The sequence below is a fragment of the Pelecanus crispus genome, chromosome 21 (assembly GCF_030463565.1).
Source record: "Pelecanus crispus isolate bPelCri1 chromosome 21, bPelCri1.pri, whole genome shotgun sequence".
Lineage (NCBI taxonomy): Eukaryota > Metazoa > Chordata > Aves > Pelecaniformes > Pelecanidae > Pelecanus > Pelecanus crispus.
This window is the reverse complement of record NC_134663.1, coordinates 3614994-3636826: the sequence shown is the minus strand read 5'-3', so window position 1 is coordinate 3636826 and position 21833 is coordinate 3614994. Positions and strand designations below refer to the sequence as shown.

Sequence of the window (21833 nt, the reverse complement as noted above, 5' to 3'; positions counted from 1 at the left end):
CAAATCCTTGATCTCCAGCATTATCAAACAAATTCCTATTACCAAATCTCTGAATCATAAATGCCATTCTATTTTCTCCTGAGCGCTACTGTGTAATGGTTGGATTTATTATTTTCCTGTGATTAATAGTGGATAACTTAATGCAGAGCAAAGCTTGGGGTGATCGTTATGTTTGTGGGGAGTATGCACTGGTGCTCACAGATAGAAGAACTCACAAAACCCCAGCTACCATTAAGTCTTACGTTAATCATCAAAGAATTCCTACCAACTTTAAGTAAGACTGCTTAAAATTAAACTCAAGTGCTAGTGTTTGTCAGAGTTAGATTTGTTCTTGTAAACAGCTATTACAAAAACAATATTAACTACCACTGGGATGCTAATTAAATGGGTAGATTCACATAAAGGCTGCGACAGGCTGAGTTCGCGACATTTAGCCCAAGGTTTAGACCAAACAGGGAGTTCCCTACTTGATGCTGTAGGAAAATGAAAACCACCCTCCCACCCCAAAGAGGAACAAAATGCTCATGGCGAGAGGATTGCTTCCAAGAAACCAGGAGAGTTTATTAAACAGGAGAGTTATGTTTTTAAATAACAACTTATAGTCAGCTTCACTTTCTACTTCTGATCTCAGCTGAAGGCTGTAGTGACTGAGCTGCAAACACTCTGAGATGGAAACATTTATCTGTAAAAACAAAAACTTTTGTTGGATCTAAGCAAGGTATTGGAACCAATTTCCCCTCATTGTTAGATCCTTAGAGGCTCGGGAAAGGGACTGTTCTGTCTCCTGCTCTTTTATAAGTGCTGGGACAGTGAGGCCCTGATCTCTCTTTAAAGGTTTTGGATAGCCTCTTAATAAAAATAATTTCTGTCGTTAAGAGGGAAAGATGTTCACAAGTCCCCAACTGTTGGCCAGCTCAGCTTGCCAGTCTAGCCTCTTACAATGGTATTCGTAGTCACAGTGAGCCAAAGCAAACTGTGGCAGTGAATGGTAGAGGAAAAGCCCTTTAGAAAAACAATTTCAATTTTTTCAAAGTTTTGTCATTTTCTAAGCTAAAGTAAAAACATTGCCAAACATAATAGCTGCACTATTATTTTTGCTCAGGTGCTCAGAAATATGAGCTTACTCAACAAGTAAAAAAATGAGCCGGCGCTTTTTTTTATTAGAAAGAAACCCTCTGTTATGTGTAAAAGACACTTCCCCCCTAATATTTTACTTGCTAATAGATAAGTACAAAGTAATTACGTAAGACAGATTAAATGGTTTCCAATGCCTCACTTCGAGAATTATAGTGAATGTTTTCCTAAGCTGTCCTCCAAATTGGTAGTCTAATTAAGCAACAAAAAATTATGTTGGCATTCACTGAAATACTGCAAAACCAGAATTTAGACTGAAACTGTTGACAATTTGTTTGTTTGTTTGTTTTGTTTTGTTTTTTTGTTAAGGCAGAGAGGGGAAGGGGGGGATCTATTATTAGAGCAACTGATTAATCTTCTAAAAATCTCTAAGTGTCCTGGCAGAGACCAGAGTTTCTGCCTTGACATTCATTAGTTTGATGATTTCTTATGAGTGTGATTAGTAGATTTAAACCCCAAGAGCTTCAACACTATGGCACATCTTTTTGGCATGTATATTAAGATGTGCAAGTCTTCTAGGTGATCGCTATAGTAAATGCTGATCTTCTAGAAAGAGATGCAATGTTTTTCTTCTGGGTCCCCAGGAAAACACATTTTGCTGAAATTACTGTCTGTGAACTATGTAAAGCCACGTAACCTCAAATTTCTGTATTAAACTTATGTTGGGCTGTAAGAATTCACACAGCAAACGTTACTGCAATTGTCTTATTGAAAGGATGATGCACAGTTTCATATACGGGCCCTGTAAGAAGCATATACTGGCAGTCACAGTGGAAACCCCAGTCAGAACAGTTTATCGGATGCTATTCAACTTCGCAGCATTCATCAGAGATGTAATTTATACATTTATGCACGAAGAAACTTTGAGGAGTTAATTTTCTTGGTAGAGAAAAAAAAAAATCTTTGGCTATCTTCTGGTCTTTTATGGAGCACTTTCTTCTCTCCTGCTGGCTTTTTATAAAAGATGGATTTTGGGCCCAGCAGACCATAACTCCCGTAAAATAGCTGTTCCATAGATATTTCAACAGATACTTCTTAACAGCTCCAAAGGAGCCTTTACAAGGGATTACATCATGATGTGAAGCCATTAAGATCTTTTTGCATATTGGGGGGAAAACACAGTTGTTCCATGGAGGGTGGAGGGAATATACAGTAGCTGACTTCCATGGAGCAAGTCTTTACCTGCTTCAGATCATTATAACTGTAACAAATTCTGGGTCAGTTTACATAGCTGAGATATGGCTGTAAGTATTTAAAAAAAAAAAAAAATCAGGGAAAATAACTCTAAGAAATCCTAGAAAGTTCAGCAAACATAAGGCTTATCACCATCCTCAGTTACAGCAGCGTAATTTAAGAACCGATTTTTAAAAATCACTTTAAAAAAGCTACTGCAAACCTGCATATAATCTTACTTCCATTTAAGCTGACTTGACTTCAGTGAGGTTAAGGTTGATTTTTAGGAGGTTCAAATTAAAATGGAACAAGAGTTTAACAATGGAGACAGAAATTAGGACAGCTGAAGAGTCAAGCTGCAAATTCACAGTGCTTTGAGTAGAGCCCAGGTACCCTCAGACTGAAAATTGCACTGTCAGTCTCAACATCTTAAATCAAAACAACCCCACTTACAATAAAGTTATGCAGCAACTCCAGTATTTCATTTGGGAGCTTCAGAAACCACCCTTGCTGTTAAATGAGCTTAGTGAACGGGTCTACAAAATGGAGAAATGCAAAGAATTCTTTTTATTTTTAATTTTTAAAAAATTTTTGTGTGCAATGAGATCAAACCATATGAAGAAATATAAGCTTTTGTAATGGAAAAGCTCACAAGATACTTGTAATGAAAAGTTCTGTGCAATTTGTGTTAAACCTTGCTCAGCAGTCTCCTTAAGTGTCATGGATGGTCTTGCTTTGATGTGTAATCTTTTTCAACAAGCTGCATGCCTTCGTTCCTATAACCTGTCCTGACATCGTAGGGACTGACTCCTTAGTCTAATGTCTCCTCGTACAAGCTCTTTCTAATGACAGTGCTACTCCCATTAGCCTCCCTTGATGTCTGTTTACCAGAGCAGCTTTTCAATTATTTAAAATGCAAACATCTGGATTAAATAAATGAAGAAAACATTCAGCAAATGTTGCATGCACTCTAAAACTTTTCTCCAGAAATTATGACTGCAGTAGAACTTGAGAAGGAAAAAATTCAAAATTCACTGCACGCATCAGCCTCTCGGAGCACCAGGGATATGGGCAGGAAGTCCTAAAGTTGGGAACTGCCAAGAGACCTTTTCAGTAGAGAGCACATTACGATGACGCATCTGGAATGATAGCTTGTTATTTAAAGCATCAAAACATGAATATTTTCCAATCGATAAGCCAACTGTCAGCTTAAAATCTATGCTCTGCATGAACGTGTGTGTATGCCTGCAGTTGGAGTATATAAAGCACGTATATGTATGCATAAAAATATGTTGTACATCTCCAAGAGATAAAGCGGATTGGATTTTCTCCCCGAGAAGTCTTTCAAAGTCAGTTAAGTGTGGGGTTTGTATCCAGCTTTAACACTGCCAAACCCATGAAAGAGCCTCATCTCTGGCTTTTGCACTATCTACTTAAGCATCAATTTGGATCTGTCCCTATGATCTCCACAAATCAGGGAAGAATATTGAATTTGAAGTGAAGGATACAGATCATAGTTGCTGCATTTGGAAACAGCTGGAGCCCTCACACAGACTCATTAGTCTAGTCACAAAGCAGAGCATTGCAGAAGTCTTACCTTAACGAGATTAAAAACAAGTACAAACAACCCAGTGCGTGAATGTCCGCTCCCATCGGGCATGGGAAGCTATTGGTTACACAGGGCGTTAATCGTAGGCTTCAGCTGTGTGATCAGAAGCTGGGGGGCTGGATAGACAGTTTGGTCAATCAAGACCTGTTCCCAGACTGTCCGCATTCTGCAGCCTCCTGCAATTCCCCATCCGTGTTCCCAAAAGGCATGTAGTCCAAAGCCGGGTCTGTATCTGCTGCGTAAAGAGGCCCGGTAATCAGATATTTGCTTTTTGCATTTGGTACGTTTCACAGGCCGCGTCTGCTCTCAGTAGGTGGAAGGTCAGGAGCTGAAATTGCAAAGTGTTAACTCAGGATCTCTCGCGGAAGCCCCGGGAACGTGTTTTGCTCTAGCCAGAGGGTAAGGCTCCGTAGCTGAACACCAAGCTCTGTAACAACTTTATGAATATACACATGGATATGCTGTAGTGATCAAGGGGGAAATCAAAACTCTGACCTTCACCGCAAAAGCACGGGCACGGGTTGCTCTGCTAAAGGAGTAGTTCACTTGCCAGATAGGTGTCTTGAAGGAGGCCACTGCTAAAACCAGATCTGAACATGTGCACCCATTCAAGTGAACGGCAGATTTTGCATTGTCTAAAGCGATGTGGGATTAGGTATTACATATACACACTGAAATGAAACCAATCTCATGCTTCAGGGTGTAAATTGATCACTGGGAAGGTCAGGAAGCAATTTTCCTCTCCTGTTAACATCACTGCACAGTCAACTTGGGGTGTGTGTGTGTGAGAGAGGGAAGGATGGAGTGAAGAGAAGCAATTTCTCCTGTAGCATAAAGTATTTGCCAGAGGCAAAATAACTTGCTGCAGCCGGGAGTTTATAGCAAACTGATTGCCCAAGTGTTTGAATTTTACCTCCTCTTGATTTCTGGGTGCCCAATCTAAAACACTTTAAAGGAGCATGGCTTTCTTGATAGATTTCATGAAAATCCAGACTGCTTTTGAACACCCACACTTGATGCTGTTGCGTAGTTGCACCAAGCGGCTCTTCTTGCATGCAGCCTGTGCTTTGAGCTTGGGGGGGGCGGGGGGGTGAGGATGTATAGTCATGGTTTTGAATCTTGAGCCCAGAGAAATTGCATGCTGATGTTTGGACCCATTGGATTCTGGAGATGTGCATCTTCTGGGAACGTGACTTAGCGCAGTGTTATTTCTAAAGGCCCTCGTACCGAGCCTACTGAAAACACAGCGTGTCTTGCTGTGTCTCTTCATAATCTTTGTAACTTCTGAGGGTAAGGCAGTTGCCCCGAAATAACTGAGGAGCCAAAAGAGGCAAAGTCAAGTCCCCTCGAGTGTCAACCCCAGCAGAGATACTCCGGTGAAGGGCAGCAGATTTGCCGTTGTTCTGCCCACCACCCACCCATGCCCTTTCACTGCAGCCCCATATTAAGGTCCTGAAAAGGCACATCAACTGCTGGGGGTTTCTTCAAATTAAATTGCTGTCTCGTTCGAGGCTCACCCATTGCCAATTAACAGAGTTCACACTGGTATTCTCTCATCTGATACGAGTTCCTACCCCAAAATGCTGCTGCTTTTTTGGCCTCTGGCACGTATGCGCTACATCAAAGGGTACTGAAAAGGTTAATTAAATTTGGAGGCTAGTAAGCAGACATGAATGAAATATTTGCAGTGAAAGGTAGAATCACTTTAAATGTATTAATTTATTTACTGCACACTAGAAATTTTCATATTCCTCATACATATAAGACAGTGCATATATGTCTAAAATATTAACTCTTTTCCTTTGGAAAATTAGTTGATTTCTGAGACTATGTGCTAAAACATAGAAAAAAGTGGGTTTCGGAGTTCAGAATTTTTCTCTTTAAAGCAAAATTACCTCTCTACATAGGCATACGTGCACACACGCACACGATCTTTTTTCAGGAGTTGAAACAATAACAAATTGCAAAAGCATATCAGCTGTGGCAAATTTCATGGTCAAAGAATTGGGAAATGGTAGGAAGCCCTGGACATCAGAAATCTTCTGAAATATGTGGATGCTGACGTTTGGTTTTGGCCATGCACTGTGGCTGCAAAGTATCTTATTCTGACAAAACAGGAATAGCTTTCAAGAATTTCAGTGACTTGCTCGTGCCCAGCACTGTGGTTCTGGAGATACGGATTCTATTTCTGCCTCAGCCATGTGACCTATATATCTTTGGGCCAGTTCATCCATGGCTTAGAATGAGGTGCAGGCAGAAATGAGGAATGAAAAATACAGACCCAATCCTGCATTTTTTTCTTTAACTCATTGCATCTTTCTGGCTGCTGAGCTGGGGTATGGGAGGATAAGAAATGGAGATGTATGAGACAGAAAGATGTTTTCTGTTTATATTGCTCATTTTGTTCTTCTTTAGCTTCCCTTGTTATCCGGTGATGTGTTCAGTGGCTATTAGGAAAACAATGTATATCGGGGCTGTCTATAAACACATAACACAGAATTGTTAGAGAAGCTATTCCATGTTTGGAGTCCTTTAGTCCCATGGCAGTCTGCCACAACGCATAGGTTTTGTGGTATTGCTATGCTTCATGAGTGGTTGGGATTCCAAGTGTGAAGTTGTTCTATAGTTTTAATTTTGAGATGGTGGTGCTTCTCCTGAAGAGAGGTCTTTGTTAAATACGTGCCATTCACAAGCACCTATCTTTTCTGAGGAGGTCTACAAAGGGTTAAAGCACAGCAGGATAATTTCTAATATTCCTTGGGCAAAATAGTTGTTGTGTTGTTGTTTTTTTTTTTTTTTTAAAAAAAAAAGATCTCCCATTGACTATTCAGTAGGAAATACTAGGAATTGGCTTGGTTGGCACACAGTGCTAAGAACTTGTCCTGTGTTAAGCCGAGTCCCTTTTACGTTTTCTATTTATGCATGGATATGCAGAACCCAAGTCAATTTAAAAGATATATTTATCTGAAGAAGGGTACTTGTCCAAATAAATAAAAAAATAACAGACGCTTCAGGCGTAAGTGTCTGATAAGTATTCTGTGTATATCGTTTGTAGTAGACAAGTCACACTTGAAGGCTTTAAGTGATTCTTCAATCTCCTAGCATAGGAATTCATTTTATTCTTCTTGCTTCCTTTGTTTGGGTTGAATCCTGAGGTCTTGTTTCAGATATTGCTTACAATTAGAGCAAACACCCGGTGATCTTGGTGAGTGCTGCGTTTGAGAAAGATTGAAGTGCAGACTAACCAAGGATGTTAGCAGTAGAGCTGAAACAGACATCAAAAAGTATATAAATACATTAATCGGTAAATGAGATTGCAGACAATGTGTGTATATGTTATATATATAACACACTCATGTTATTGTTTGCACTCTTGTTTGCAAAATATCCTATGATATTTTGGATGCTCTTTCCCTCTTTCTCTGCATGATTAAATTGCTGGATGAGATCTTGGGACTTGGCTGTTTTATGCACAAGGGTTGCTTTGTGCATCAGGAGTGGAGTCCCTAGTATACGGCCTGTAATACTGCACATTTTAAAAAACATATTGGCATGCATATTTCTCTGAATCCAAGCTCTTCAACATTAAAGCAAGACCCTTCATTTTAATCATTAGAGAATGAATCCAGTGCTAATAGCACTTAATTGTTTCACTAGAATGATCTCCGTTGGTTTTGGCAGCTGAAATGAAAACAATTCCAAATACCATCAAAGGAGCTTATCCACCCACAGCATGTACAGGGAGAGCGTTTTGATATACAACGGTGTGTTAATATCATAACATCTCCTAATGCTACATACGGTTCTGTAATCCTTTTCTGTCTCTGTCTATGATCTTGGAAGGTCCGATGGGTAAAAGCAAAAGGAATAAAACAGACACAGAAAATCTTGGTCCTTGCCCCTGAAAATAATGCGCTAACAGTCTCTTTGCTTCAACCATATACCTATATTAATCTTGACTTTCTTGAAGCTTGGCCGCTAGTTTAAATTTGTGTGCGACATCAAACATACCTTTTCACATATGTTCTTTCCAGATTTTTTTTAACAGTTACTTAGCAGTTTATAGAAGGAAGTGAATGATCTCATCAAGCTGCTTAGAAATTAAAAAAAAAATCTGTGCTTATTAATTATGCAGGATTAGTCTAATTATAATTCAGCAAATTAATTAGCGACAGAAGGTGTTCTGAAACATTGGAGTACATTTGCATGTTAAATGGAGAGGCTAGTCTGTAATATATGTAAATTTATGCATGGCTTCATAGTTTAATTTAAAAATTTGCAGCTGCATATGGTATGGGAGCAGGTGAAAAGTCAGTTTTAGTTTAATGATGCTAACAAACATTGGATGCTGTCCTGTCTTAGGGAAGGAATGCGCTGAATGCACCCCTATCTGCCAATCTATAAATCTGTCATAGGAATATAATGTTACACCAATGTTCAGATTCAAGGTCATCTGTGACTAGACCCAGAAGTACAATAGGTGCAAACCTACCAACTGAATAGACCTCAGAAAAGGGAGGAGGCAAAATGTGTCTGGACCCAAGTTGCTGGGATGTAAATTTGCCTCTTCAGCAAATGCATGCATGTTTATTCTAGACAAAAACAGTTTAGGGACAGGCAATACTCTTGCCTTCGTAAATGAGTGAGAGATTTCAGCTGAGTGATATCCACTCTGGCAGGTGTAAAATAGGTGCCTAACCTTGGGTCTGTCTCTAGTGTTCGCAGCAGCGCAACTTTCTCATCTCTTGGAGTCACTGGAAAGTTATTACCAAGTTCTGAATTAACTACAGGATAGAGAGTTTTTATGTGCTGGCCTCTGCCATCTGGCAGCAATAGTAAAAACCAGCAGACCCATCAGCAGCAAAAAGGCTATCGGTGTAATTGGTGATCACTGTTCAGCCTAGCATGGCTCAATAGACAGACATTTTTTGAGAGCAATGGGCTAAGAGGATAGAAGAGTCAAAAGATAAAGGAATCACAGGTTTCTCTGAGCATGGAAAAAAATGAGTGGGGATCATTTAACACCTATGTAAGCCTTTTCTGGGGTCCTTAGGGTTTGCAAAGTAGAACTTGAGTTAAATTTGCACCCGTGTAGAGCTGTAAGGAGAAAGTGATACCAAAGAACGAAGAGACATCACCAGTACTGCGGAGCACCGTCAGGCCTGTGTTTGTGTGATACAGTCCAGCACCAAACCATGTGTGTGCTGCTGAGGCTGACATAAGTGTAATGAAGAATTTGGCCATGTTTTACAAATCCTGCTGGGTGTTCTGTTCTGAGGCAGTGAGCTTTATGAAATTTTTGTTGCTATTAAAAAGAACCAGTAAAATCACAAACATGGACTTGCAGGAACGGTATGTGGTTCTTGGCTGGAAGAGCAACTTGATCTATTCTATGGAGTAAGTCACTTAATTTCTAGGTGCCTTGACTTCCCCATCAGTGAAATGAGTATAAAAGCCTTTCTTTCCTCCTGTCCTTTGTGTATCTTTTCTCCAATAACAATTTCACAACGTGACCGTGCAATGCTTTGCACAGTTGGAGCCCACAGATACTGTAATAAACCAGGGAATATTATCTCAACGTCCCTTTCAACAGCCCGTCAGCCCAATCCTCTACTCTATTACCTCCCTGCCTATTGACTTTTGATTATGCTATGGCATTTGGTCGTGTGCCAAATGGCATGAATAATATGGATCTTACAGTATAAATAAGCTTTTAGCCATTGTCTTGTAAGTTACTGGAAAGTTTTGGTGTGGGAGGAAGGAGGAAAACCCACAGGGAAAGGGAAACTGCTCAGATTGCAGAGAGTCCTCCAAAGACTTTTTGGAGAACAACTGCAATTACAAATACGCTGTTAGTGTTGTGTTTCATTTTCAATTCGAACCCATAGAGTTCAATTATTATTTTCATTAATGGTGTCAGGTTTTCATCAGAGTGCACAAACAAGGAGGTTTTCCTTGGAGATTTTTTTTTTTCCTAGCAAATGTGGCCATGCCAAATAACTACATTCAGCACCGAGAAATGACTGTCTGTATAACCAGCAGTGCACTCTCTCCCAGTCCTTGTTTCTTGAAAATGGGATCACTTTGCAAGACAGAATAAGCATTTACTAAATGAGTGTGAATTGCAGTAGTGGATGTGTGTGCATGCTGCTGCTCAGAAAGAGTGGAACAGAAGCTACTTTAGAGATGAAAATTGTGCAGAAGGTGGAAAATGTATGGAATATAAACATCAAGTTTACTGACATGTTTTGGGTTTGGATGACATATTGTAGGTTTACATTCAGTTACTATTAGTTTGGAAACTAAGCTCTTAAAAAAAAAAAGGCACTAGGTATAGGGCAGAGGGAAATATGATGTTCTAGGCTGCAGAGAGACGGGATACTTGAGGAGGAATTGTTCTTTAGTTAAGGTGTAAGACTGGGAGTCAACATGAAGTCAAGTCCAACCGTTGCTGTGGAGTCAGGGTGCAGTGTTCTTTCTTGATCCGTCTGAAATAACAGGATACCAGCATTCTCATCCTGTATCTTCTTTAATACATTGCATAGAGTGCTTACTTATCCAAGTGTGATTAGGACCTCTTGGCACGACAAACAGATCATAATTAGAAGCAGTTTTAAGATGGGTGCTGCCATCCTGGAATTTTAAGATTGACTTTTAAGGTAGCCTGATCCGTTGGCCCACTTTAGCTGAACCGCTAACCTTTTTTTGTTCCATTTTCGCATCCGTCTCTAGCGTTAGCTTTTCTGAGCTCAGTGTTGCAAGGGGCCGGAGACTGTACAAATCAGATACTAGTAATAGTCTTCTGCCTTCCCAGGGTGTTTCCAGATGGCTTTTCAGGTCTGAATACTAGGCACAGAAAAAGAGGCTCTAAATAACGGTCAAAAGCATCAAAATGTAAACGTTAAACTTAAAATCTAAATTGGAGTGATTGACTAAGTGTGGGAGAAAGAAAGCAGGATGTTAAACGCTAGACATTGGTAAATGACATTGGACTGTTAGCCTTGGAAAATGGAATAGTTTTGATACTTAAAATTATCTGATGTTTCCAATTTATTTGAGGGATACGATGCCTTGTGGCATTTTGAAGTCCTTTTTGAGCTTTTCTCCTTTTTTAAAATAAAAGCACTAATTCCACCTGTTCTCTATTACACTTATCTGATCTGCATGTCTTCATATGCTTTGCATTGCGAGCATCTTGGAATGAGCATGCTGTTATTGATTGATTAAATATTAATTTAATAATAAAGATGGGCCTAAACAGAAAACTTCTGATCTAGACTTTCCTCAGTGCAAAGGATCTTTGTGTCTTGTAGATTTTAGTCCAAACCACCTTGATTTAATAATACACAAAAGACTCACATCTTGAAGCCAGCTTCACTTCTGCCATTACAACTCTGCTAACATCAGTGCAGTTACTCCTGAACCGTACTCTTTAGACCTCTGCAGAAGCGGACTTTACTTTGGCAAGCATTCAAAGCTGGAAAAGAAATGTAGAGCACAGGAAAAAGTTCCTGCAGAAAGGGGTCAGGATCAGTACCTAGACACTGAGAGACAGCCAGAGAGGTGAGATGAGGAGAAAGATGTAATGGCAATGTAGGGGCCTGTATGTGGCAGAAAGTATACATGGAAGCGTAAAAATAAGAATCGTAGAAATTTATGAGGAAGGGACCTCAAAGGATCGCGTACTCCGTCTCCCTTAGGTTTGCATACACCTATCATCTCTCACGCAAGGCTGAGGAATTCTCTTGCATAGTCTGGTTGTCCTCTGCACACCGAAGTGTGGAGCTGGAGAACAGTCTAACTAGGTTGGTGGCCCCATAACTGAAGAAATTGCTTTGAATTGAGGCAAGAGAGTAGAGAAGTGTTTCTCATTTTTCCCATCAGGAAATGAGGACATTTCGGGGACAGGGGTAGCAGGCATAATGTCCATGTGCATTTTTTGGTGCAACTGGAGTCTTTCTATTAAAAAACAAGTGACAAATGAACAGCCAACTCCTCTTCTCCTGGCCTACGCTTGGGACCTCGTATCAACCGACTCCTGCTCCCTTCTCTCACAGTAAATCTCTGACAAACTCAGGAAAGTCTTTTGACCTACATATGTTGGTTTTCACATTTGTTAAACTGGGTTCACACTTTATGCACAGGAGTTTTGTGAAGATTAATTAGCTGCTGTTTGTGGAGTATCATATAAATACTCTGGATTATTGTAATAACCTCACTCATTTCTCACGCACTATAAGGTGTATGTTCATTTAGAATGCCTTTGTGCAACGCCTGATCCCACATTGACTATAACTGGTGGAAAAGAGTAAGAATTTGTCTCATCGGCTCCCTAATAATGCACACTGACATAATAGAACAAAATTACTCCAGAGATAAATATTCAGATTATAAAGAAGTCTTCTACTGTGATATTCATTAAAATCTAGATGATGACATCAAATAAATGCAATTAATTGATTTTAAATACTGACCTTCAAATGTATGAGCAAAATCTGACCTAGTCCCTTTGAAAGGAAGAAATTTCAAGTAAAGCCTTCTACTTTGTTGTGTTGTGGCATCGGGTAGGGTTACTTGTCACACTTATCTCAGAGTTTGCAATGCCAAGACACACATGGGTGAGCCGAGCGCAGGATGGGAGACCTTGATCTCAGAATTTCCTAGCTTTGATGGAGCTGGAGTCAGGCCCTCACTGTAATGATAGTTTTTCTGTTCATAGTATATTTAATCTTAATATTGTTTAACTGGAGCAAAGATATTCATAACAGCTTCTAGTTTTTTCTTCGTTCACTTTGTGACTTTTTGGAACCACTTTAATTGTTTAAGCAGAGTGCCACCATATCTTTATATTCCCCTTAGATTGTAGCATCATAGGATTTGCTGATACACATGATCATACTAGATGGTAGGCATGTTCTCATACCAAAAAATGACTGAGGCCATGAATCCAGATTCCACAGTAACCCAAACAAGACAGGATCATCTCAGTATTTGCTTTACAAGGGATATTTTTGAAGTGTATCCAGAGGCTGCTCATAAGATCAAAAAAATGTTATATCTCTTGATTCTGTACCTGTATTTTAAGAAAGTACAAAAGGTGGATGGGAAGGTTAGTTAAGATGTAGAGCCAGGAGTCAGGAGCTCTGAGCCCTAGTCCCAGCTCTGCGGCAGTCCTGCGATGTGATGGGGAGCAACTCCCTCCCAGTTTCCAGGCCCTGGCATCTTTGCCTGTAAAATGGTGAGTTACACCACCTGCTGCAGAGGGGTTTTGTGAGGCAGAATTAATTGAAGTTTAAGTCCCATAGAATGGCGCTATAAAAGCGCAAAGCATATTATCTATTTCTGTGGTTCCATGTGGTGAGACTAATCAGTCCCCGGTCTTGTGGCAGGGTTTTAAAAAAAACATTAATGGATTTTTTTTTTTTTTTTTAAACTACACCTTCTGTTGCATGTGGGACTGCTCTTTAGGGCTTCTGTCTAGTCCTGTTGAAGTCACAAGAAAGAAAATTTTTTTTTTTTTTTTGACTCCAACAGGATTTGATTAAGGTTCTTCTCAGTCATCCGAGATGGAGGATAAACATTCTCAAAGGTGTGGAACATGCTTTCTAGTTCTAGCCACGTTTTTAAGTTGCCGCAGGTAGGTACAGAACCTAATAATATAGGCATACATAGACAAGGTGGGAGCATGGATCAGCAATTGCTTTGGAAAGAGCTTGAGAGGCAAGACCTTACCTACTTTGCCCTTACCCTTTCTCCCTGTCCATTGACAGCCCTCTGCAGGGGGACTTGTTCTGCCGCCTCTCAGCTGTGTTATGGATTGTATGAGCGCTCCCGCTCTGCTTTCCCACAAAGTCAGATAGGATTGCTCATAGTATTGCGGAAAAAGTGGTTGAGATAACACAGCTGTCTTTGTAGTGAAGTGAAATAGGGGCACTTAAATGATTCATCAACTTAACTCCTCAGCACGATGGTAACTCCCAGTAGGAGGAGCAGTAACTTTTAAAATAGCTCCCTCTAAATCCGAAAAGAAGGAGTTATGTTTAAAGTGGTGTTTTGGAGACCTCTGCAAGTGTATTAGCCTGTAGATAGAAAGCTCGACTATACAAGAGAGACAATAGGGAAAAAATGATAAGTCTGTAGATATATCTTAATTAATTTTATGTCTATGCATTAAGTTAGTCAGGTTTTCTATAGCACTGCCAGAATTTTTAGTGGTAGTCATTCAAAAGTATTTAGGTTTTCCCCCAGCGCCCTTAGATGTTGATCTATGAGATGACTGGGCCGTGCTCTCTGCTTGGCTGGAATCAGTTATCTGCTAAACTCATAGCTAATGCCATCCTTAGGAAGGAGCAAAGGCCAGCTCAGAAACATGAAAATGAGCTAATTTTTTTAAGTTCTGTTTTTTTATTTTTTGATGTATGTATAGGGTAAAGCCAAAAACTGGCTAAAGGTTCTCATTTAAAAAAATTAATAAAGCCTTTCTGCAATTCTCCTGTTACCCCTAAATCAGCTTCATTTAGTGCTAAACCTTCCATCCTCTTTGCTCCCCCCAAGTCATTTTTATTCTAATGCTGCAATAAATATTAATGCCTTTCCCAGATGCAACCACTTAAAACATATATGTATATGTAACAACCTACCAAATACTTCATGCAGACGCCCAGTTGCAGCTAAAATTTGACTGGAGAAACTCTGAAAGGAGAAAAAGAGAGACGTGGGTCAACTAGAGGAAAGATAAAAATTCTCAGTTGTGCATCTAAATAAAACCAAATGTAAATCTGGGGTGACGGGAGGGAAAACTGTCTTAGTGCAGCATATCCAGTGAGCTCCAAAGAAACTACAAACGTCTTAGCACAGGCAGTGTGTATGAATGCTGCCACAGTGCTTAAGCACTAAACCCCAAGGCCAGCACTTTCAGAAGTGAGATGAGGAATTACCGCTGCCCAATTTGTGATATCTTAAAGGTGCACAGGTTTCAGCAGCCCTGGCACTCAGCAATTCCAGAAAGTCAGGCACCTTTAGGTTGTCTCCGGTGGGACTCCCAGAACTGCTCTTGGTCAGACGTCCGGGCGAAGCTCGGTGCGTTTGCATGCTGAACGCTCTTTACTGCAAAGCAGTCGGCGAGGGCTGAGAATGCTCTGCCTCTTGTAGAGGCTCAGACGGCTCAGAGAGAAAGGAGAGTTTTGTTTTCTGTGTATTTTCAATAGACAATACATCTGTTGGTATGAATCAGCGCAGATCTAATTGAAATCCAAGTTAATTTTCACATACGCTGCTGATTTATGTTTGCTGGGGATCTGAACCCAATTTTCTGGAGTTGTTTAGCAGAAAATATAGATTTCCATGCAATGTTGCAGAGTTCAGTCACGGATGCTGTTAAACATACATTTAGAATTTTTACCTGTTTGTACCTGCCTTTTAGGTGTTTCTGTAACACGCATTACTGCAGTATCTTAGCTCTTCCCAAAGTCAGTTCAGCTGACACGGCGAGTTCTCTTACAGACACCTTTCTTTGCTCTGATTTTCTTCGTTCTTTAGTTCCTGTTGAGCCTTTTTCTCATGGAGATGAATAGGGATGCAAGCATTTAAAAAAATTAAAAAGGAAAGTGGACATTTTCCTGATAAATTTGATCTTTTATTTTTCCTTAAAAGTAACAACTTCTTGTCGATTTTTGTTTGCAGTTCTCCAAAACAATGTTAGCCACCGGCTCATTGATTTTCATGTAAAAGTTACTTGCCTTGCTTTCATTATATAGTTTGGGTATGCTCTGCAGTTTTTCCTTCCGTAGATAGATCTCAGTAACATAAGCAGTTTATGTGTCTGCAAATATTTTTTTATATCCATAAGAAGAGGGCAGGATAAAAAGGAGTGTTTGTGAGTAACATTTCTGGCTCAAATTCTCCTGTGAATCTTTGAGTGTGCTGGCATGCATAGCATTTTTCCTTCTGAAAACATTCTTACAGATAAAATCTTGCTTACCGAATCATTCAAATACAAGGGGTCACAGGTTTTAGCACGAGGAGTCAATAAGACTTATTGGATAGAATATATTCACTCGGTGCTGCTCCCGAGGTGTGAAGTCCTGCAGGATTTTTAGTTCAGAACGCAAGGAGGTGACCAGGGCTCTGTTCGCAGAAGTTGCCCTCTGACAGCCGAGCACCGCCCCGTCTCTCCCGCTGAACCCGAATGCCGGCGTGGAGAGCCGGCGGCAGGACGCTGCACTGGCACCCTCATCCGTGCCACAGGAAGAATCAGCGAGCCCTTTAAGCCGTAAATGAGAAGGAGCGGTAAAAATAACAGTCCGCAAAATGCACGCACAGAGAAAATAAATATTTTAGATGTTTTTAAAATGTTTGTGAGATTTAAGGAAAAAAGGAACATTTGCATTTAAAGAGCTCACTGGAAGGACGTATTTTGTGCCAGTCGCTTTATATGACGTTATCTGGGTCTTTTTTGTGGGTTCAATTGTCGTGAGGTTTTCGAAGGGTTTTGTTTGCTCAAGCAACGTATAAATGGATCAGATCCTTCGATATTTCTTTGTACATTTGGGGCAGACGGAGGAGAAATACCACGATGTAAGTGGTACAAAGAAAGTGGCAATAACAAGGGAGAGTGGATTCCTGCTTTATTGTCTTTTGTTAGGACTCTTTTGGTTGTTGTTGTTGGTAAACCCTAGGAAATATACATCTTTCTCCTTTAAAGTTCTAATTCAAGGCATGAATGTGTGAGTTCTGAAGGGACTTAGGGACTGCGGTAAAAAATCGTTGTCATAGTAACAGAAAGGGAAATAGGCCTGGCTCACCTGGGACTTTAACTTACTGCAAAAGCAGATTTTTTTTTTTTAAGGAAAGCACTCAGCAAGAGAAATAAATAAATAAATTGTTCTTTGTATTCTAAATCAATTCTTCAACTATTTATTTTTTCTTATATCCAAGTCTTTTTCCTTCTAAATCTATCTTAAAGTCTCTGGGTTTTTTAATTTTAATTGTTGTGGTAAAACCCATTTTGTCCGACAAATGGAAATGAAAAGAATCACAGAAAATATTTTCACTTGCGATGGGGATGCCAAAAAATTTCTTGCCTGTTATGTCTGAATTTTGAATGCAAGCTTGTTTCGTTTTTAATCCAACAACTATGATTTTTCGTATAGTTTCTTGACCTCTGAAATTCACAAATTCAAACAGATGAATCGAATAACAAAGGATGAATCCTCTCCTCCCTGGATTTGCCACAAAATTTTGTGGCAAAGCTTATAGAAAACCGCCTGCCTAGTATTTCTAAACTGTGAAATCTGTATGCTCTACTGCCTAGCGCTGTGTAAGCCGATGGAGCATGCTGAAGATTCAACTTGTGTACATGACAAGCTAAACTCTACAGAATAATAACACATAAAGATAGGCATATGTGACAGGGCAAAAATAATTGGCACGAGAACTTTGTACAGTGTTAATAGGTTTATCTGCTTGGACGGCGTGAGCTGTCATGTATTACTTCAGGTTGTGTTTTTGTCATCCTCTCAAAATCTATGTAGGATTATAATCTGGACTCTTGGCAGTTCTGCTTCTCTGCTTTAGTTACTGAAATCTTAATAACTAAAAACATCGTCATGATGAAATCTCATCAGCTTCTTCTGGGAGCTGTATTTGTTTCTATGTTTTTTAATACAGCTTAAGTAGTTTCAAGGCTTATCTGTCTCAGAGTTGCCCTGTTGGTTTTTGTAGTTTTTACAATAACATTATCCTTCTATATTGTTTCACGGAAAATCCATTCAGACAGCAAAAGAAAGACCTTGTATGCAAGGGAGAGATAAAGAAAGAGACTAAAATTGTGTGGTCAAACATGCAGTGAGGAAACTGGCACAAATCGGAGTGGATCAGTTCACTTACACCAGCCAGCAGCCCAGCTCCATGGCTTACAGTCACGTTGGCTGTACTTTACCTGATTTTTTTTTTTTTTTTTTAAACTTCTGTTTGTTATGGCTTGGTTTTGTTTGTTCTGTTTCTGTTCTGGTAAGTCTTGCAGTCCTGCAGTCCTGGTCTACTGCTACACTGTCATGTAAATCACTAAGATGTGTACTTTAAAACAGAATGTAGCAACACGTTTTGTTATGGTTCTATGATGATTCTGTGATGATGATTCTAATAGAAGTGACATGGTTCTTTATCTTTCCAGATTCTTCTTAAAATTTTTTCTCAAGTGCAATCAGAATTGTTTGAAAACAGCAGGAAACCCAAGAGACATGAGACGGTTCCAGGTAAGTCTTATAAGGCTCAGCATTAACCTGCCTGCTTTTTTTCTTCTTTTCCCTCTCCCCTCTCCTACATTGTTCATAATAAATATGATGACAGTATATGATAAGCCGTATCAGATATTGTTAAAGTTTTTCTCCATTTGTTGTGTTTAAACCTTTTTTTTTCCCCCCTTTTTCCTCTTTTTCCACTCTGAATCCCCAAGGGGAAGTGATGTACTGTACCAACCAGCAGTGGATATTTGATTTGACACCCTCGGGCAAAGCACTCGCACATACAGCTGCCCACAGCAGGGATCGTGTTTGTGATACTTAGATGCCTCCGAATTTTTCAAAGTAGCTCTGTACATGGTACACAAGCAGTCTCCTCATTCCCCTCCACTCCCTGTCTCTTTCCATCTCTTTTGCCTTTTAACTCTCTCATGCCCTCCCTTTCAGCTTCTTTAAAAAAAGAAGCAGCCAAAATAGTGATGGTCACTTTAAGATCTCACGCAGCAAAGCAACAAGGCCCATGGGACAATGACCCAGCTGCTTTGCAGCGAAATCTGCCACTGGTTTCATCATCGCTGCCGCTGATGTATTGAGTACCAGCTAATAAAAACGCAGAAGGAGGTGGAGTGTGTCACTGGTGAAGAGCAAGGCAGACACAGTCCCCCATCTTTCATACCAGAACCGTTTAAGCAGCTATGTTTAAGAAATAAGTATTTTACCGGTAACTTAGCCCTCACAAATGTGGCGAATGGCGCGCTCAGGCCTTTTGCGTCCCAGGTGCACGGTCAGGTCTCCGTGCGGTGCGCGAGGCGGCGTGGCAGAGAACGCCGCAGGGAAGCGGTGCCGGGGCTGACTCCGGTGCCATGGGGGCAGGCAGCATGGTCCGGCAGGAGGGGTCCGGGATGGCGAGGCCGAGGGTCCGGCAGGAGGGGTCCGGGATGGCGAGGCCGAGGGTCCGGCGGGAGGGGTCCGGGATGGCGAGGCCGAGGGTCCGGCGGGAGGGGTCCGGGATGGCGAGGCCGAGGGTTGGACCGTACCGCCGGCTTGCTGGGTGACCTTTGATGGCCAGTTTTCATTTCTTTTGGTATGTATTTCCGCCTCTCCAAAGGGGGTTGCTCACCTTGGTAAAACTTTGTGGTCTTGATCGAGGGAGGCATTGGAGAAAGCGCGTGCGCGCTTTGCCGGCCGGAGCCTTTCAGACCTAGCAGTGAAAAGTGAAAATACTTGCAAATGCTGCCGCTGCTTCTTACCATTACGACTGTACCTTCGCTGTGTCGCAGCCATGGTACAAAGAGGATTTTAGCCTGCTGGGGGATGTGTGATTTTCTTGTAGACCCCAAAGACTTGCAGTGGGAAGGTGACATCCTTAGGTTTGGCAATTCACATTCCATTGCTTGGGCACTTGGATCAGTTTCCTCATTTATAAATGAAGTTAAAACTCCACAGGAGTTTACAGAGTTGTTTAAAACTTTCCACCAAAACATGTTTTCACAGACAAGTGATTCTTTTTTTACTTTTACTAGCAATAAAAAATTCTCAGGAGGTATATTTTTATTAAGAAAAAAACCCTCAACTTTTAAGAGAAATACTGCAAAATGAAAGCTTCTGAAAGCTCAAACAATGTTAAAGAAATGTAGGCAAAGAATGTAAGTTATTAATTTTTTGTTTTGAGCGGAAATAAACTTAAAGAAAAATTCATGACCAACTTAATTTTTTTCACTAGTGGTTTAAAGAGACTGCAGTGACTTCTTCATTCTGTGTTTTTAGAGATGACAAGATATGAGACAAAAGAGGTGCTCATTGTTAGGAAATTTATACTGATTTTTTTTTTTTTTCAAGTGGCAATTTCCGTAAAGAAAAAAACCAGCAATTAGATATCATCTGCCAAGAATGCAAAAAAAATCTGAGTGTAAAAGAAAACTCAATTTATAGCATGTAAACAGATCTTGTCGGCTCTTAGAGCCAGCTAGAATAGCTGATTGTGGAATGTGATGAAGCATAAATACAGTCTCATTTTTTTGTTTGTTTTGTTATGAGTTTGTAAAAAATCTTGCACAAGGGTATCCTGATTAGCACCTGGGGATTTTAGGCACTGCCATATTACAAATAATATTGGTTGTAACAGCCAAAATACAAACTCTGGATCCAAACACACCTGAACACTGAAGAAATTCAGATCTGGTTTCAGTCTCATGCTAGCTGCCCCCTCACTATGGCGAGCGAAACTAAAACCCTGGACTTCCATCAGGTGCTGAACTGCAGGAGGATTTTGGATCTGATTGTTTTGGGCAGGAATCTATCTCTGGTATCGGCCTTATTCTTTGTTTCACCTCTGTATCTCCGCGTGCAAAATGGCGATGTTACGGAGCCTAAGCAGCTTCAAATTTCCAGTGAAACGTTCAACAGGGAAACCGAAATGAGTCTTACAGCACCCCCATGGTTACTGGTGGAATGCCTTCGCTCCTTCAGCCCATCCACCTGGCGTGTGTCTTGTACATGAGAAAGTATGGCCTTGCTTTTGATCTTTGTACCAAAATCAGCAGTTTAGTGGAGAAGAAAATGAGCTGGGACAGACTCTTCATCTGGGTTTTCTGCCTTACAACATGCCAAGCCGGAAAAATAGAGCCAAGTGAAACTCTCTGGTTCTGTTTTGCAGGGCTTACTTAAACTCCTGTTGCACTTTCAGTCCATGTGAGTTCATAGCCTTTGAGTTTCACTGTGAGATTTAAGTTCAAACCCCCAAATTAATCAAGGTCAGGCGAAACCGCTAGGTTTAGCTTACTTTTTGTCAAAACCAAAAATGTTGACAAGACTTTGTTTCAGCATTACAAAAATGAACCCTTTGAGACAGATTGCAAAATGCTTGAGGTTTTGAGTGAAAGCAAGATCTTCATTCAGGCTTGTTCAAAACTGGACGCATCGGTCGATGAGCTTTGTTCTGGGCTACAGAGGTCAGTATGTATAAAAAAGAGATAGGAAAAGTAGTTCAATTGTAAAATTTTACACATTGGGAGTAAAAAAGCTCTGTGTTCCAAAGGAAATTAGCCATGATGAACTTGAAGGGCAATAAGCAAAGATAGCTTGTTTTCTAAGGGTATTGTTTCTAAGGATAGAAGCATGACTTCCCTGAACGTAACGGAAGTTAAGAGTCTTCTTGAATGCTCCACTGTCTCTGTCTTTTGGATTCTCCTTTTTTTTTTTGGTTGATTTTTGGGGTTTTTTGTTTGTTTGTTTGTTTTGTGTTTTGGTTTTCTTTTTTTACATTTGGGCAAACACTTCTTTGCCTACTGCTTGTTGAGCATGGTCTGATGGTCTGTCGGTCACCCTTAAAGTCAGAACTGGGGAAAAAAAGATAACTTCAAATATTAGTGGTGTGGTTGCACACTGTGAACACGTTCATTTTAATTGTTAACATTCACATCAGGCAAAGTAATTAATGTGCAGAATTGTTTATTAGGTTTGAAAGGACAGTTATTCTTCCTACCAGTACAGGAACATGTGAGCAAAGTAAGAGCAGGGTTCAAAAGCACAGTGCAGTAGGATACTTTATTCATTTTATGATTTAATTCATTATGTTTTATTCTTGGGCCACATCTAAAACCTTTATTGTTTTTTCCTAATAAATTATTTGTACAGCTGTTGTTATTAAGGCCCTCCTCTTTCAAACATTTCCACGC

The 21833-nt window shown here is 40.3% G+C and overlaps 1 protein-coding gene across 6 annotated transcripts in view; it reads left to right on the top strand.

Annotated features, from left to right (window-relative positions):
• The window catches only part of EBF2 (EBF transcription factor 2), a 144840-nt gene that overhangs the window by 90255 nt on the left and 32752 nt on the right, over positions 1-21833 (top strand). For all 6 annotated transcript variants that reach the window (XM_075724190.1, XM_075724194.1, XM_075724191.1 and 3 more), the window contains one exon: positions 18090-18171. In XM_075724190.1, the coding sequence (XP_075580305.1) occupies positions 18090-18171 (82 nt within the window). The remainder of the gene's footprint in view (positions 1-18089; positions 18172-21833) is intronic.